The 19,262-nt window shown below is 31.0% G+C and overlaps 1 protein-coding gene across 3 annotated transcripts in view; it reads right to left on the reverse strand.

Annotated features, from left to right (window-relative positions):
- LOC143229381 (CCR4-NOT transcription complex subunit 6-like) overlaps positions 1–19,262 on the reverse strand; it is a 90,208-nt gene that overhangs the window by 15,874 nt on the left and 55,072 nt on the right. For 2 of the 3 annotated variants that reach the window (XM_076461623.1, XM_076461622.1), the window contains 3 exons: positions 4,023–4,091; positions 2,538–2,695; positions 504–658 (listed from right to left, as the gene is read on the reverse strand). In XM_076461623.1, coding sequence (XP_076317738.1) covers positions 504–658; positions 2,538–2,695; positions 4,023–4,091 — 382 coding nt within the window. Of the gene's footprint in view, positions 1–503; positions 695–2,537; positions 2,696–4,022; positions 4,092–19,262 lie in introns of those variants that run through there. The other variant, XM_076461624.1, reaches the window with a different exon arrangement.

Consider the following 19,262-nt stretch of genomic DNA (forward strand, 5'->3'; position numbering starts at 1 on the left):
AAAAAATATTTTAAAATGTTGACTTGGTTAAAAAAAAACATTATTGAGAAACAAAGCTTCAAAGTAATATTGGCATAATCCAAAATATTTTATAAAAATATCTTAAAAATGACTAATGTAAGCTTCTTCCTAAATGTTATGGGCAAAAATTGTTTCAAAGTGGTATCAGCTTGGTCTCAAAATATGCTAATTACAAATGATGTTTCTAAATAATTTAACCTTAGTATCACATATGTTGTGGACAATGTCATATTTCTAAGTTATATTGACTTTGTTCAAACAAATAAATTATTAATATTGTTTCAAGCTTTATTATGCTGAAAAGTTTGTTCAAAACTTTATGCATAAGTAACAAGTTATCAATACTCTTAAAGACAATTGAAAAATGTTACTTTTTGTGAGCTTTATGCCATAGTCATGAGGACTAACAAAAGGATAACAAATGTTTAATTCATTTAGATTAAGTTATTAAGCAGAATACATCATTATAAAAATATACCCACTTGTCTGAGCGAAAGAAAATGGCACAACCATCGACATGTTTCCTTTCACTTTCAAGTACAATCTTTGCTCTTGACTTAGGAGAAAAAATTCCATCATAGCCTTCATTTTTTAATTCCGGTAAGAAAAAGTTATAGAACTGATCAGTTTCTACTTCCTGCAAAGACAATTTCCAAATCGCATTTTAGGATAACTGTAATACAAAAAAATATTCTGATAATAACATATGCAACAGAAAATAACTATCTAAACTTAAGTTACTTTTGAGGACAGTACATTGCACAAAAGCTGAAAGCATGAAACCCATCATTTTTTTTTTGTTCAAACCACAAGTGACAAATATAGAAAAAAAAAGGGGGAAACTTGGTATTGATATTAGTCTTACTAATACAGACATGGCACAACAAAATCTGAAAATGAATTCTAACATTAATCTTTAAACAAGTATAAAATGCTTGAATCCAATAGCTTTCTTAAAAATAACACATGACAATTACTGTTTACTACGTGCAGTAAAATAACCTTTTTTTACACTGAAGAGTGCAAACTTTTCATTTAAAGAAACTGTCTACATCAACACATTACCTATCAAAGCAATTCCAGTTTAGGTTAGAAATATTTATTTTTCCCCATTAAAACATCAATAAAACCCTTTTAGATAACTTCTGTTCAATAACTCATTTTATGAACAACACACCAATATGCTAATCCAATGTAAACAAATTAATACAATGAAGTTGCAGACACAACCATAATTTTTCAACATAATTGTGCAACAAATACAGCCATGTCTTTTTAGCTAAAAGGTAATATTGCAAAGATGAAGAAAAATCCAAGAAAAATCATTGTTACAACAGAATAAAGTATACCATCTATATGTTTAAATCTGTAGATGTATATCATTGTTTTATATATTTTTCTGTGTACCAGATTTATCAATTCTTCTCTTTTGTAAGAAATAAAACAAAAAGAACTACAACACACTATGTTATATTGTCACTCTTGATAGTGATACAATAACAATTCTCAATATATTGCTTTAAACATGGATTAAAGTGATTGTTTTAATTCTACTAAAGGTGATGACTAACTTTTATAATATTAGAATGGAAATTCTTTATATAACAGTTATAAACATCAACTAATTATGATGACAGCTTCCACATAAAGTGGAACACTAAAATGCATGCATCAATAGTAATAAAAAGCATTTATCATTCAAGTGATACTATGGTAATTCCAGACAGATTAGCTGTAAATATGAATTAATATGAAATTGGTGGCAGCTCTGCACAATCAGTTACCAATAAGGTTAAAATAAAACTGCTACAAAAGCTGACTACAGTGGGATGGTCATAGGTCTAGGTACTCACTTTCTGACAAGGACTAGCTTAAATATAAAGTGTAGTCAAACTACTACAGATTTTGTTTACTTAGAATAATGAGGCAGATGTAGTTCTAGGCATTAAGTTACTGATAAAGATTAATTCTAAGAACTTGTGAATGAAAGCAAAGGATAATATATTATGTCAATCACACTAGACCTGCTACATCCAAAATTCTAACAAAGTCTTATTATTGTCTAAACTAGATTAACTTAAGCACAGTCAAAATGTAACCAAAGTTGACTACTTAAAGCAGCACAATCAACAGCAGTAAACACAGCTACTCAGTTACCAGTAAGAATTAACTTACATGTTGTCAGACTACCACTTATCCTGACAACTTAAATCAGCTCTAAGTATAACAGCAGATAAAGGGGGACTATAGTCAGACTATTGAGGTGATGAGATAATGTTAAAAAAAATAGTAGTGATAATTTTTGGTATACTAGTTTTAAATACCAAACAATACGGAGTGCTGGAAGTTTAGGAAAAATATAGTTGAATTTTATAATGAAGCTTTAAAAAGCTAGTGAAATCTGTCTAAGGGTAAATATTAAATCTGAGAATATCAGTTTTAGTCATAAACTAACAAGTTTACAAAAGAATCCAACTTTTACTGCAAAACAATGACAATAGTCTATTTTTAATTACCTGCAAAGAAATAATATCTGCAGAATAGTGACGTATTTCTTCCATTATACCTTTCCGTCTGTATTCCCAGCTCAAGGCCCAAGAAGGACAATAACCATACAACTGACGAGTGGCATATTTAGGACATAAGATGTTGTAACACATTACAGTGAAAATACCTAAAAAATATAAAAGAAAACTTTGCAGTTAAAGTATTGGCAAGTAATGCAATACGTAATATGTTAGTTTTAAATTTCACATATGCAGAATTTCCATTAATATTTACAAATGAATTAAAAAATACACAATTTAATTTTTTTTTCTGTTTATTTACTATCATCTTAGATATCTTAACAAACCGAGTTCTACACTTTAAAAACTGAAGTCTCATCTAAACAGAAAGACAATATTTGCAGTTATAAATTTGCTCTTTTTTGAGTAAAGAAAATGAAAATAACTAATACAACATTTAAGACACTTTAAGATAATTCTTTACTATCCATCTTACTGAACAACTGAATCATGTATAGGAGTATCACTTTATTTCAAATTTTAAACCCAAATACATTTTTATAAATATTTCTGAAAGTACTAAATTAAAATAGTTTAACAATTCAAAAATAATTAAGACCAAGTATTTAATTATCCCATTCATAAATCAACATATGATTTATGTTCCAATCTCTCTGAGAACTTCACGGTCTCAGAATTGAGATGATATCTCTTAACTCATTATGTAACTTTTTAATCAGACAATTAGCTTTTTAAGCACATATTTCTACATTATTTATGCATCAAATTGCTTACAGATCCTCTGCTAGTTAGAGGGTCCTTAACATTCTATGAGTAACAGGAAAATTTATATTAAAATACCATTAATAATTTTATTAATTTCAGCCATAACTGTTCAAATAATTTTCTTTTGCAGAGTTCTTTTCAACAGTGATGATATGAAAACAAAAGTATTACTTAGAATGTTGTTATAAGTAAGCCCTGCTATTAAAAACCAGCATAAAAATAAGTCTGTAACTTGATGGTTAACATACTAATGAAAATGGCTTGAATATAATAAATGGCTACTTTTAGAAGTTCTTATAAGGTACTTATATAAAATCACAAGGATTCTGAGGTTTTTCCTATTTGTTGCATTTACATAAATGAGATTATAATCTTCAATATATGAAAATTTACTATAAACATAAATGCCAATGACTAAAATATATTAACATTACATGAAATTAAAAAGTAAAATGATGTAACAACTTTAAGAGATAGATATAACTATTTCATTACACAATATTTAACTCTTTGCCACAATTTTTACCAATTTAATGCTTACTACCATTTTGATGTATTTTTCTGTATAGAGAGAATATGCAATGTAAATAAATAGATATTCTAAAACATCTGCATTAAATTTAAATCACAGAGGTGGATTTTTATTCATCTGAACAGGTAAAGGAAGTAAATTACATTTTACAGTACAATGTTACAATGCAAACTTACATGTTGGCTTCTGTCTATCTGGAAGGGCTAAGGGAATCCATGGTCTTTGAGGAGGATGAAGTTGGGTGACTATAGAAGTAAAGGAATAAAAACAATCATTGAATGGAACTCATGCTGTCCATAAGAACATCATGATGAATCTCTTGATAATTATATACCATTATTATACCTTGATAAACATCATAAACAGCATTAACTAAAAGTGCATGGGTTTGGTCTAATAAACTGATCCTATACTAAAGAAACAATGTTGAATTCCAAATATAATGAGCATAGCTAGACAAAGATGTAATAAGCTTTTAGTAAGATGTACACAAAAAAATAAAATATTTTATAAAAATTATCATTTTCCTATATGAAAATGTATTTCTTCCTGGAAGGTAATTACTACCTCTCACATAAATAGCTATTCTCATTCAGTGCTGCCCTCTATATGCAATTTCTTTATGCATACTACAAGCCTTTGAGCACCTACTCAGTTGGAATTGACTGATTCTAATGTGTCTCTCATGCAAATCATCCTGCGACAACCTTCCATAAATAAGAGTGAGACACGTTCTCTTAATGCATGTGACTCCTTCTGTTTAATTCTACTGAACTATTACTTCAATTTTAGCAGAAAATGAAAGACCCAGTTTTCAGTGATGAGGGAGGTAAGAACCTAGCAGAAAACATTTAAGTATAAGAAAAGTATAACTTCTGATATGGTATATTACACCCAATCACATAAACAGCTAAAATCCCATAACAATAGTTGGAGAAAGCAATGCAAGAGAAAGAAAGAAGCATCCTTCTAAAGTGTCTGAAGGACACACTCTATGAGGAGACATTCAGAATTAAAGATCTGATGCAGCAGACTGTACCACCTCTGAACCAGGTATACCTGAAAAAATATCACACAAATCAGCAAAAAAACATAGGAGCAAATCCATTTGGAAGAGAATTATGGCAGGTTAAGGATCCAAACAATGCACTACTTATGAATCTCAATCCCACAAACTATGTATGTACATAAAAATACAAGGATGTCCTCCTAGATACAAAATGGCTAGAACATAACAGACTGTATACACAGCACGCCAACTATGCCCAAAACCAAGTGCAATGGGAACTGATATCCATGTGAGGGTAGAAAAGAGGATCATACTGATGGCAAGCCAACTACAATATAAAACTCAGACATCTGGTGAGGGTAGGAAAGAGGATCATACAATTTTCACCACAAACTTATAAGACCAGAGAGAATGACCACTGATTCATAAAAGGGGCACAGGATAATATGAAAAATTGATAGATCTGGAAGCCTGACATCCAGCATTGATAAGATGTCAATTTAATGTAAACCATCTCCCTCAAATTTGAAATTGACAAACTATCCCAAGAGCAGTAACATTCTTAGAATAATAAGCATTGAAGGATAACAGAAGGAAAATAACTGTAATAATCTGCAAACTCCTCCACTATGACACATAATAGTGATGGAGGAGCAAGAATATAAATGAGAAAGGTAATGTAGATATTGGTAATACATGTCTGAGGATTTACGTTGATTGATTCAATTCTAATTCCAAAACCCAGCCACTGGAAACTGACATCAAATGGTAAAACATAAATTTTGATAGCCCACTCCCATTTTTTTTTGTTTCATAGTGGAGAATATCATGCCACATACACCAGCTGAACACCACCACCCTACTCTCAACTGAATGGTTTTATAATCCTTTCAAGATTTTGTTATTAATTTGCTAACATAGTCAGAAGGATACTTCCATGGTCCATCACCTCAGTGGTTTGGAAAAAGAAAGTGATAAGGACTTTCAAACTCTACTAAAAGAAAAAGGGAAAGGGAAGCATGGTGGAGAGTCCAGAGAAAAGATAGCATCTGAGTGCTAGATACCCAAGCAAAAGCTTTCACCTATAGTACTGGCGATGCTCCAGATATCAGCTATTTCCTGACCATCAGAGAGTAAGATATAGAGGGGGACAGAAGTGTATTGCCCACTGACTTTTTGAATCTTGTCCCATATAATTTTGGAACTGGTGGTAAAAGATATGCCAGTTGTGAACTTAATCCAAGATTCGTTCTGGCTTTGACATCTTACCCACCAAGCATGAGCACGGGCCCACAAGAAAGTAGTGCAGTTTGAGAGTATGGGATATCTACAGAAAGTATCCCAGGCCTGGTTTTGCAGCCTTCTGTGCCATGTGGCAGGCAGGATTCCACCACGAACAAAGATATAGTAGAAAATGTGTTGAGTTTTTATGAATACATTGAGAAGCTGCTTGTATAATACAGTCAGTTACTGCTACCACACAGTCGTCTATTGATGGCTTACAGACGATGGTAGGATCAAGTACTGTGAGAGCAATGAAATAGAGTCAGTTTGCCTGATCTAGCTTCCACCGGGGCACGTGGGTCAGGTGGCATTCACCATGGCCAGTCTCTCTCAAAATTATAGGAAAATGATCACTGCCATGTGGATTATTGTCAACCCTCCATGAAAAATGGGAGAATAATGAAGGCAAGCAAATTGAGAGATCAATAGCAATAAAGGACTGACTAGGTGCATGGAAATAAGCAGAAGAACCAGTATTGAAAAGAGAAAGGTTGTGATCAGAGAGAATATGCTCTGCAGAGTGACCCCTCCTATCAATGTCAGCACTTCTCCAGAGGGAATGATGTCCATTAAAGTCCCCCAAGATTAAAAAGGGAGACAGCAACTGTTCAATGAGAGCATCAAAGTCTGATTGATCATATGTCTCTCCAGGTGACAGTTTTGTAATTCTACACAATCTTTGAGTAACTTTGTTATATCTATCCATTAATCCATCACTTCAAATTTACATATAATCTGCTTTCTTACTTATCCAAAAATTTGCACAAACTACAAAAATATATTTCTGTACACTATCATAACATACTTTATAACTGAGTCATGAATCTATTTGTAAATTAAAAATACCTGCTGTAAAATAATACTTCCTTTCACATTACTTTTTAATTGCAAAAAATCCTAGCCTACAATTACAGTGGAATATTCTCACAAATGTCTTTCTTAGCAAAAAATAAAAATCTAGTCATAATAATAATAATAATGAACACTGCAAGCAAAATAGTCATTAAATATGTGCAACAAGAATTGAATTGCTGCTTTTCTTTTCTTAATTTTTGTAGACATTAAATTACAGATATAAAATAGTATACTGTAATAATAAAGATTTTAATCAAAAACAACAAATTTCAACTCTTTTTTTTTTTAGAAAATAAACAGTGACAGATAACGTGATGAATCAATCACAAATGTTAGCAACTATGTGGAATTTTTTAATCTTATTCAAAAATTAATAGAAGAAAAAATAATTTTTGAAAATATGGAATTATGGATTCATCTTATTACATCCTCCATAACATAATTTATTAACATTAGTTGCATAATATTGCTTCCAATAATATTTCACAAAGCCTATACTAAATAATTAATTATATAATATTATTAAATCATGTGAGCTAAGTTGTTTGTCTTTGTTTGTTTTATAAAAAAATTATTGTAATAAATAAATCAAAGCCATCGATTCCTCAATGACATGAAAATAGTATCCTTACCTAGGTGGTATTTCAAATTTCATGCTTACAAGCAAGTGGACGAAAGCAGCTCTATTAAACAATTTCATAAATTTTATGTTTTTCAACCATGCAAATGCATGTCAGAAGAACTGGGCTAAATTTAAAAGCAACACTTTTCTGTAAACTGTAGTATAAATACATACATACATTTAGTGCATGTATTTTAATTGCATAAAAATAACAGTGAACAACTCAGACCTATTTAATTTTCTGTTTTAGAACATACTAAGAGTCAATACCTATTTCTTTTACACAGATAAATAAGTTGTCTGAACAGAAGATAACGCGACATTAATTTTCTTGATAATAGCTTATCTCACACAAGAACAAGACATTAAAAAATAAGTTTATGTCCTTACTAAGTGACAAATTCTAAAAAAATCATTTTTTTCTCCATATAATACACCTGATATCAGAGACACAAAAAGTGTCTTTATTCCATTTATAATAATCGTACAAGCATACATTTTTTTAAACTTTATCATAAAATAATTTGGCAAAGCTGAATTTTCATATTTTGCACAATTTTGCTTTTTTATCATTTCTTGAAAGTTTCCACTTTGTAATTTGCTTTAACATTCATAGAAAATTTAAGTGAAAACAACTGAAATGAAAAGGCAAGACAAAGAATCATGCAATGCAAAAAAATAACACTGCACAACAATTGTTTTGAAAAGTTTTGCTTCCTGAAAAGTTTTTGCTGATTATGACAGGTACCTGGTGGGTATGCACAAATATAGTTTTGGTTTTGCTTCATCATGCAGTAAATCTGAGAAATAGACAGTTAACTGTTTACCAGCAATAATGTATTTAATTGTGTTTATGTTTCTAATATGCTATTAAGTTCAATGTAATTAAAAGTGTTTTGTTCCTGATTTTCGTTTTTATTCAATATCCGGTGCATCACGTTGCAGTGTCCATCAGTAGTCAGCAAGCATTGACAGATACCAGTTGCCCTGACATAGTTTTTCCATTGTAGCAAAACTGAAGATTTCAATGGAACGGTATGTGATGGGCAAATTTGGATGTGATTTTCGTGATCAGCAGCCAAAAATCTATAAGGAAACACCCAACAATGTTCAAGAAGCAAAAACTTTGTTGTGCAGTGTAATTATGCTGCCAACATGAATTTATGTTTGTTGTTACAATTTCTTTACACTATTTACATGTGTAACCGAAACACTGGAAACATCAGACTATTCTACTTTTTCTCCCTCCTTTATTCATTTCTTCAAGCAATTTCTTGACTTTGAAGGTCACTATTCAGGATACAAGTTTACTGACAATCTACAATAAAAAAATATTAAAGTACTATTTTGTGGCTACACAGATATAATCTAGATTAAATTAAATACAAATATTCCAATCATATAAACATTTTTGTATATGTTTAATAAGTATATTAAAAATGCTCAAAAATAAATATAATTAGTTAAAAGTTTGGGCATGTAAAAATAAAAAAATTGTTTTTAAAAAAAATTAACTTTTTTGTGGTGCCACTTAAAATAGATATAGGTAAGAGGGCAGAAGTTACTGGTTGTGTGCAGTCAGTAAGAATTATAAAACTATAAAAATTATAAATACAATAAGATTATAATCTAAAAAAGAAATTATACTGAATAGGCTTTAATTGCATACACTTTTGAGCATTTTTAATATAATTTATATATTGAATGTATTATATCTTTGTACATTTTGAATATATGCATTTAATTTACATTATTTAAGCTTAGTTGCAAAAGAGCACTTGAAAGTTTGTTACAGATTTTCAATTAAAATTATTCCCAAAAAGTAACCTGTGAAGTCACAAAACCAGTTGAAGAAATTAATAAAGGAATGAAAAATAGAACAGTTGGATATTCCAATGTTTTGTTACACAACAAAACAATATTATGAAAATCATTAAGTATTATTTTATCTAATATTAGTGGTAGCACTTGAAATGCATTGAAAATTGTTCTCAAATACTACTCTCCTGGATATTGATAACTAAATTTTATAAATAAGGATATTTTCATTGTTGATATTTGATTCTTGATCTTTTTCTATTTGTTATTCTGAGTACTCCAATTTCTATCTTGTTTATTTTTCTATATACACAAACAGCTTATTTCTGTTTCTACTGATACTATTAAAGATTTGGTAGCCAACTAACCTAAACAAAACCTTCTCAATAACAGTAATCATATCAATCCTTCCTATTTGCTTACTTCATTATTCTTGATAATTGACGTAAACCTAATGTTATCTCCTCAGTCATGATTTTCACTAGATTTTAGCCATCAGCTGCAATTAATGTGAAATGTGAAAGCTGCAGTTAAATATAAGCAATATTATAAGAAACACCATTCTGGCAGTGTTCACCATTTACACAATTTTCCCTTGGTTGAAATTAGTGAATATTTTTACCTCCCAAATACATGGCTTATGTGTCAAACACCAAAACAGTTACAGGCTGATGATAAAAACATCTGACAAACTGCACAATACTAAAATAAAAGCACTGGTAATTAATGAAAACAAAGCTTAAATAATAATATAGATATTTATAAAACTAAACAAGAATGATATAATATTATAAATTATTAATAAAATATTATGATGCTAAATTTAATAATACTTAAATAACATGACTGAATAATGACAAAATGATAGTGCAACTTTACAAACAATAAAGTTACATTATTACATGTGAATATATACAGATGAAAAATAATAAGTTACTGTAATATCCAAACATGTATACAACTGTTTTTTTCTAGCATGACCAATGCTATGCCTATCGTAGCTTTGAGAAGAAATTTGTTTAAACAAATATGTACTCTTCAGACTGACTTAAAGAATTATATTTTAATGCCCAATATGTCATTCATACTCCCACCTAAAACTCAACCAAATCAGGCATTAACCAATTACAAATGATAACTTGTATTATACTTGTAACAGAATCAAAGATCCTTGGAGAAAAACAGGCATTTGGTATGATGTTATTCAATTACTACAAAAAAAACAAAACACTTTTTGTATAATATTTCACCAATTTAGTCACAGATCTTATAATTTAAGAAGGTATACTACCAATAAACAAAATTAAATTCAATAACAATATAAGGATGAAATAAGTATTTCTTGAAAATAGAAAACTAATTTTTTGGCATGCTTTTTTTCTTATTTTTTACTTGACATGCTGTTGTAACACACATACATTCAAATACAAATTAATTTTTACAGGAAGTTGTTTTTCAACAACAGTATGCAAAATCTAACAAAAATATCCATTTTAGAATATTAAATAAAATGAAGTACTTAGAATAAATTCAGTGTTTAATTAAATTTATTTGTTACTATGAAGAAAAAATGGCAAAATTCTTAAGAAGTTTATATATTTTACCCAATACAACACATATATGAGTGAGTGACAGAGAGACATATTTTGCTTTTATGGACATGGTTTGAGTTACAAACAGGAATCAATTCACTTTCACTTGTCCTTCATACTGGGCTGAGCTTACATGCACACATTACTCCAGAGGTGGAATAAAAAATTCTTGCATCACAGTTTAGCAAGGTCAAGGCAATCAAATCACTATCTCCCTTTCAAGGTTAGAGTAACCTAGGTGAATGAATTTTTGCAATACACACCTGTCCTTCTGTATAAATGCCAATTTAAAGAAAATATTTTATTCTTAAAACAGCATCAAAATTTTTATTTTCAAACATTCATTATGATAAAATTTATATAGACTTAAATGCAGCAGGTTTTAACTTAAAGCTAATGAGAAAAACAGACACAGAATCACAAAAAAATTGTTTGTTACAGATGATCCACATATTTTTTGTAGTAGCCCACAGTAATCTCCTTTAAGGGAAAATCTACCACAATTCACAAAAATATTTTCAAACACCTGATTAATGATTATCTAAAGAAAAGCAAGCATTCAACTAGCACAGTTCTAAATTAATTTCCCATACAATAATACAAAATCAAAACAAATATTCATAGTTCTAGATGTTTGTTGAACAAGGTTGACAACCTAACCAATTTGTAAGATAAAAAGTGCTATTCAGGTTGAGATGCATACAAATGATCTGTCATACCAAAGACTTTACATAAATGTATATTTGAATATTTTAAATTTGATTAAATAAGACATATTATTCTTTGGATTACCAAATTTAAACATACACAGCAGTTCATAGTTTTCAACTTCAGAGGTAATTAATTTGTGAACCTCTATTTCTGATCATGCTAAGCATTGTTATAAAATACGAGAAATTACAGGCATCAAAGCTGGATGGTGTATCCACAGAAACCAACTCCTGTTACTTTCATTACTTTGGTCCTATACCCAATAGATCTATAACTCATTGGTTCTAGATTTAATAAAACTATTTTCAAATCAAAAATGGTCCTCTGTGCTTATACACATGAAAGTACCCTAAATTTTGAAAAATATTTGGTTGTGAAATGATTTTTCATTATGATATCACAAATTTCACAAAAAATAAAGAATTTACAATATTCTCCTTTCATCTAAAATTCATGAAGCAATTCTGTGATGTGGACTGAAAGCAACAATTGAAGGGCAATATTTATTTTATTTTTTTTCCCAAAAGAAAAATTAGTTAATTTTCCACATGTATGAAAGTTTGGTTAATCCTATATAGGCAAGTTAGACAAAATATCAAAGTAATTTGTTCAGCAAATATAAAGAAACCTTTTCACTGATCTTTTGGTAGTGACAATATTGAAAGATTTAAACCTCTCTTCCAATACTCCCTTTCTCAGTGCTTTGCTGAAAGCGAGTCTTCTCGGTTTTCAAAGCCACAATAACATTTTTTCTTTGTTTAGCATCACCTTTCCAACATGTTTTGTCAATTCCATGAAACACACACAAAAACCAGTAAGTAATTTAACTACGTTTCTTAATTGAAGCTTTATGTTTGATTGTTTGCTTTTTAAACTTTGTAAAGCTTCTTGAAAGCTATCTGCACTAGCTTTCCTTAATTGTGAAGTTTTGAACAAAAGAGACATTAGCTAGCTTGTCAACACCACTCACTGACAACTTCTGGACTTAATCTTTACTAATAAATTGAGGAACTCATCTTTACAAGATGGTTATGAAATTTTACTGTTGAGTAATTATTCAGATTTCATACAAATGCAATATATAACTCATTTATTTTTGTCATCATTAAAGCAATCTGAGAGCATGTTTTTTTCTGATGTTATATTTTTTGTGAAGTTTGATGGGTTAACAGCTTTTAATTAACAATAACTTCAACAGGCTTTATAAGAAACTACATTTCTGTTTCTACCAAGATCAGCACAGCTTCTTTACACAATTGCCTCAAGGAAGTCTGATCGAAAAGTGATCTCAAAATAATTCTATAATGTTATAGCTTAGGCTAAAATATGTAGGACTATTGGGATGTAGGATTAATAAATTTAGAACAGGAGAATATTGAAATGGAATACTACCTAAAAAAAAAAACAAACCTCAAGCACACTACAAAGATTAACTTTCCATACAATAATACAAAGTTAGAATAACTATTATTATTCTTTTATTAATGGTCCTATGTAAATCTACTGAATAAGGTAGGTAATATAAATATTTGGTAAGAAAATAAGTTATTTTAAACTCTTCTGTCTACCTGTCTTTTATTTTTCAAAAACTAATTTAAGGTAGAATAAGTTGCTAAATGTAATACTTTATACATAAGATCCAATTCTATAAACACATTCTAGAGCTCATAATACAAATATTATACAATGGAATACTACAAGATTAAATTGAACAGCACAGATGATTATTTCCTATTTCACTCAAGGTAATTATGTTACCTTTGAACTTTACTATCCACTAATGTTTTAGCAACAGTTTGGTTTTTACTAAGTATTTGATTAAAAATAAATATTACAGGTATTAGAGCTTCGTCGGTTCAATTATTATCATTCTGAATTTTTTTTTTAATCTTAATAGGCGGCAAATATTGATCAAAAGTTGATGACGCAGTATAGTTATGCCTTAGTGTCCGCTAATATCGTTAAGTTTATTCGTATTTATGTATGCGTGCATAACAACGTGGGCCTTATAGCCTGCCTGCAAACTTGCTGTCGTGTAGACTGTAGAATGACGAAATAACAGCAACGAGTTTGGCCTTGACGACGTACCAGCTGCTCCCCAAGGTCCGCCGGTGCCCACGGCGGCTGTAACGCGTGTTTTCACTGGATAGCTAGCTAGTGGCTACTTTTATTGCGATTAAAATGTAAAACAAGTTAGCTGATAACCACGTAACTTAAAACTCTACAAGTAAATACAAGTTTACTTTTTTTTAATACATACACGATCAAATCATTTCAACGTTGCTACGAGTTAAAAGCAAAACGTAACAAAGGTGTATAACACCATTCACATAGGTATATATTTACGCATAAATTACTTTAAAACTGCCTTTCTTAAAATTCTGCATTTTCTAGGTTATTTGCTTCTTTTTGAAGCATTGTGTGTAAATATAGCATGAAGAAATCCTCAATATCCGTGGCACTTAAAACTGTATGCAGGATAACAGTAAATTAATCTACAGGGTGGCCCGTAAGCCCCTACCCATCCACATGTTATGTTATATTCGATTACACATGTATTATAAATTTGTTTTTGTTTCTTTAAGAAATATGGCCGATGTAAGCCCATTTACACTTGAAGAGTGTATTGTGACAAGAACGTGGGAACATGAGCGCAAGAATACGGATAACACCACACAGATACACTGGATACATAAGATATATGGATAGGTAGGGACTTACGGACCATCTTGTACAAAACATTTTTGTGCGCCAGCAATAAAAAGCATGAGGCGAGATTCCATTTTATTACTCATTATGATCTCTACCAGCCTACCCTCAACTTGAAATTATTTTAGGTAAGATTAGAGTAAATTAGTCTATGAGACCTTGGACACGGTCAAATACATCAGCCGAAAGAGTTACCTCCCTTAGTCCATAACTGTGGTTAGCTTTTAAAACGGTCCAGAAATGACAGGGATACGAAGTAAAAATCTGTACTTGCGACAAAATAATCCACAGCCATTCTATAAGCGTTATGCCGTGGCTAAAAATGCATATAGCTGTATATGAAGACATAAATAACTATTACATAATTACTTACATTTGAATAGTTATATTCAACAGCTAGGTACAAGAAACCATTAACTAGTGCCCGGGAGACAGTTACTTTAAAATAATGATGATTTATTTGTTTGTTTTGCAGTTAAGCACAAGGCTACACAATAAACTGTGTTCTGCCCACCACGAGTATCGAAACTCGATTTCTAGCGTTGTAAGTCGGCAGACATACCGCTGTGCAACTGGGGGGGGGCACATAACGATGAACAGTGCACTGAACAAGTTAAGGTTTTGAATAAATAGAGTTTTGTCACTGTAACAACTGTTCAGTTCATTGTTTATAATAAACTCGACAACAAAACTACTGCAGAATAATGTGAACCACTAAAACATTTTTGTACATGGAATCACAAGGTAATTCACTTGTAATCAAAAGTTTAGTTTTGGTTATAATACTGTAGATGCACTTTGGCTTGTTGATATTAAACAAAGTTACACGCGATAGGCTATCTGTGATGTGCCTAACACGAGTATTGAAACTCAGGTTTTATCGCTGAGTCACTGGAGGCATGTGTGCCTGAAGACTTAACATTTACAAGTATAAGAAAAAAAAATCGCTAAATAAAAAAGGCTGTGTAAGCTTGTTACTGAACTTGAGAAAAAAAGGAGAAAAAAATAGAGATGAAGGTGGACATATCACTTCATTCACTAATGATCATATAAAAGACTGAGCCGTCTCGACTGTGCATGAAGAAGAAAATCCCGACGTTACCGGCTTCACAACTTTGTCTATCGAAAGCTTGGTGTTTGAATAGAATCTTAGTTTTAATCATTATACTTTTTCATTTTCCTTTAGTTAATTTTAAAATACTATGACAATTTAACAATAAAGTAACATTTTACGACTGAAAATTCTAGTTCTATGTCTGCTTTGTGATAATTAGCTGAGCAACTAATACGTCCACTTCAATCTCTATTTTGTTTGGTTCTTTGTTTAAAGTTCACTAGTCAGCCATTCATAGACTTTTATTTTGGCAATTTTTATTTTATTATGCATCGGCTACTAGTTTATAGAGCTTCATAAATTTTGCCTAGAATAATAGTAATTGGTAATCAAATATTGTGAAAATTGTTTTGCTCTATCAAATGATTATAAAACTGATAAAACTAAATAGCCATTCGGTCTCTTGAAAGGGGAAGATGAACGAAAATAAGAAATATAGGTGTTGGCTATTCACCAGTTTTCTACTTTAGGACGCTTTGAATAGCCGAAAAGCGGCATATATACCGAAGATGGAGAGACAGTGTCAGATAGCTCTTCATACCTAGCTTCTGATGACATGTAGAGAAGAAAATTAAAGTGACTTTTGTATTGCTTTAAAATGGGCATCGGTGTTATTTATCCCTATACAAAGTGCGAGAAGCAGTCTCGAATGCTTCGCATCTAACCACGACGCGCTACGTGAATGTCCACTATATAACTGACGTTATATAAACACTAAACCGTGTTTTCTTAAAGCAATCAAACTGTCATTTCCAAGTGCAAAGTATCAAGACATGTTGGAAATCTCGCACGCTTTATTTATTCGTTTCAAAGAATTCATAATGAAGTTGCATCTAAATTCATACTCCGAAATGCTGACAGGAGTAATATAGGACATTCTGCATGACGTAAAAACGATCATTAAACTTTAGTACATGGTTATATTTAATTCATCACAACGTTTTATTTCTACAAATTATTCAAAAGTGATCCAGTTCTCACATTACTAATATGCTTGTATATTAGTATGTAACAGCTAAGTAGTACATTGTTTTTAAAGTTTGAAAAACGAAAGATGAGTGAAATAAACATCGCCTTACTTTTATCCACCAGACAACGAAATATCATATTGCAAACGCCGAATAGAACAATTCCAGCTGTTTCACTCAGCATATTGTTGAATTATTTTCTCAAACAGCCAAAGTACACACGGTGCGTAGTCATTCTATTCTTATAAAGATATTTTTATAATCCCATTAGATTTCCTAGAATGAACCAGCTCAACAAGAAAATAAATATTTTACGTAAGTTAATTTAGTTTTCCTACAAGCAAATGACGTGTGTCCATCATGGACGTCTTAAATAAAATATCGTTACTAGCATGTCTGGGAACGACTGTTACACCTTAAAAATGAATGAAAATGCTTAAAAAGCACTTTTATGTTGGTGCGTCTAAATACTCGCACAGTTTTCATGGTTTTTAACTTTTGTTTACTCAGGAGGATAATTACTATCAGAAAATGTTGTTTCTGTCACATCCCAGCCGCTCAAAAGATACTTGATACTAGGCATCGACACATTCTTATACACTATTTTCACGGATAAGTTCTTGTTGACGAATTACGAGGGATGAAAAAAAGTGCTTTTCTTCCAGAACATCACTGGTTAATTCGAATATAGGGGAATGAAAACATCCCTTCTTGGAATACCTAACTCAAGAGGACGACGTTTTCTTCTTGAGCATCCCTGATTTAAATATATAATTGCTAAGATGTTTGTTTTGTTTTTGAATTTCGCACAAAGCTACACGAGGGCTATCTGCGCTAGCCGTCCCTAATTCAACAGTGTAAAACTAGAGGGGAGACAGCTAGTTATCACCCCCCACCGCAATTCTTGGGCTACTTTTTTATCAACGAATAGTGGGATTGACCGCAACATTATAATGCCCACACGGCTAAAAGGGCTAGCATGTTTGGTGTCACGGGGCATTCAAACCCGCGACCTTCAGAGTACAAGGCGCCCTAACCACCTAATCAAGCTGAACCTCATCAAATGGCTAAGAACAAGCAAAAACATTGACAGTCTGCAGTCTGTTAGGGCTTCAAAGCAAGTTCTAACACAATGGGGATTAATGATGTCTGCGGATCTATGCATATATCAACATGACAGCCTGGGTGTATTACATTTTAACAAATGCTTAATCTGAAACATCATCTTCCGAATTATATTATGCTTTCCAGCAAAGGGAACTTCACTTTATAATAAAGGGAGATAAATGTTTGATTAGTTAAGTTTTCAAATACTCTACCAACAAATATTAATACAACAAACGTAAAGGTTGACTATACTCAAAAGTGAAAAGGTTAATAAAAGTTGTTTCCAATTCGGTCACTGGTATTATTATTGTTTGTTTTTTTAAATATTAATATTGGGAGAACAATATGTGCATGTGTAGTCTGAAGTTATGAACTATAGGAATTCCGTTATAAAGCATATGAAGTTTACTTAACTGTTTTAGTTACTTTAAATACACAACGTTGCCTATAAATTTTGTGCATCCAAACACAAAAGACACAACTACGAATTTTCTCCTAATGTATATATTTTTGTTTGAAAGATTATGGATCGGTCTGCAGATATAAAAGATTAAGTCAATGTAAATAAACAGTGGCTGACTATGGGGTTAGTCTTCTAAAATACATTTTTGAATGAAAAAGTTATGTAAATTTTTAAAAACAATAACCGTATTTCCAGCTCCTGTACAAACTTATTAGATGTTTATATATACACGTATTTTGTTATCAAAGACTGTGACAGAAATAATTATAATTCACTAAAACGATGAAAAATATACATGAAACTCTCAGTACATGTTATGTATGTTTTCACAAACTTTATCAGTGCACACAAAAAGGGGGAGATTAGATATCAAAATGACTTCCTTTAAAATAAATAAATGGCACAAAAAGTTCATTTGGATAAATTTTGAAAATCACGACGCAATAATGTTTCATTTGTCTATCGTTCTAATTTTGCGTGTGAAACAAGTGGCACTTAAGTGTAACGATGTATTTTCCGCTCACAGCTTTGCCACTTTGTGTGTGTGTGTGTGTGTGTGTGTGTGTTAAATGAAACAAAAGTTTTAAACACAACAGCTATATGCACACTAACGGATGAATATTTACTCGGTCATAACGACGCATACTCCAATGATAAAGTATTAGTTATACAAGAGCAGTGAGGCACTGCATACTATTTATATGCATGTGAGAGAACCAGCCAAGCTTCTCACGGTGGACATGAGATAATTTTATGATTACATTTCTGCTGTTGATTAAATAACACTACACCAAAAACAAAGAAAAAAGGACTTCATTTTTGTCTTCTAGACGGAATCTAGTACATGTTGACGAAGAGGCTGTCTTACTTAAATTAGGAAAATTCAAGACTACGCTATATATTGTCTTACGATATGACAAGAGAATTTTTAATTTATGACATTGAGAAGAACAACAAAATACTATATTTACTAATTACAGTGAAATATTTTTAGACAAAACATGGCCAACACGAAAAGAATTTAAATTACAAAATATTTACTTTGACGAATCTGATATACATGGCCAATGCTATTCCGATTATCACACATTTACTAAGAAATTACATTTTATTCATACAAATTACCTTAAGGGATTTGGTATATTACCACATTTTATTCAGTAA

This window comes from Tachypleus tridentatus, chromosome 10 (assembly GCF_004210375.1).
Source record: "Tachypleus tridentatus isolate NWPU-2018 chromosome 10, ASM421037v1, whole genome shotgun sequence".
In the NCBI taxonomy this organism is placed as follows: domain Eukaryota; kingdom Metazoa; phylum Arthropoda; class Merostomata; order Xiphosura; family Limulidae; genus Tachypleus; species Tachypleus tridentatus.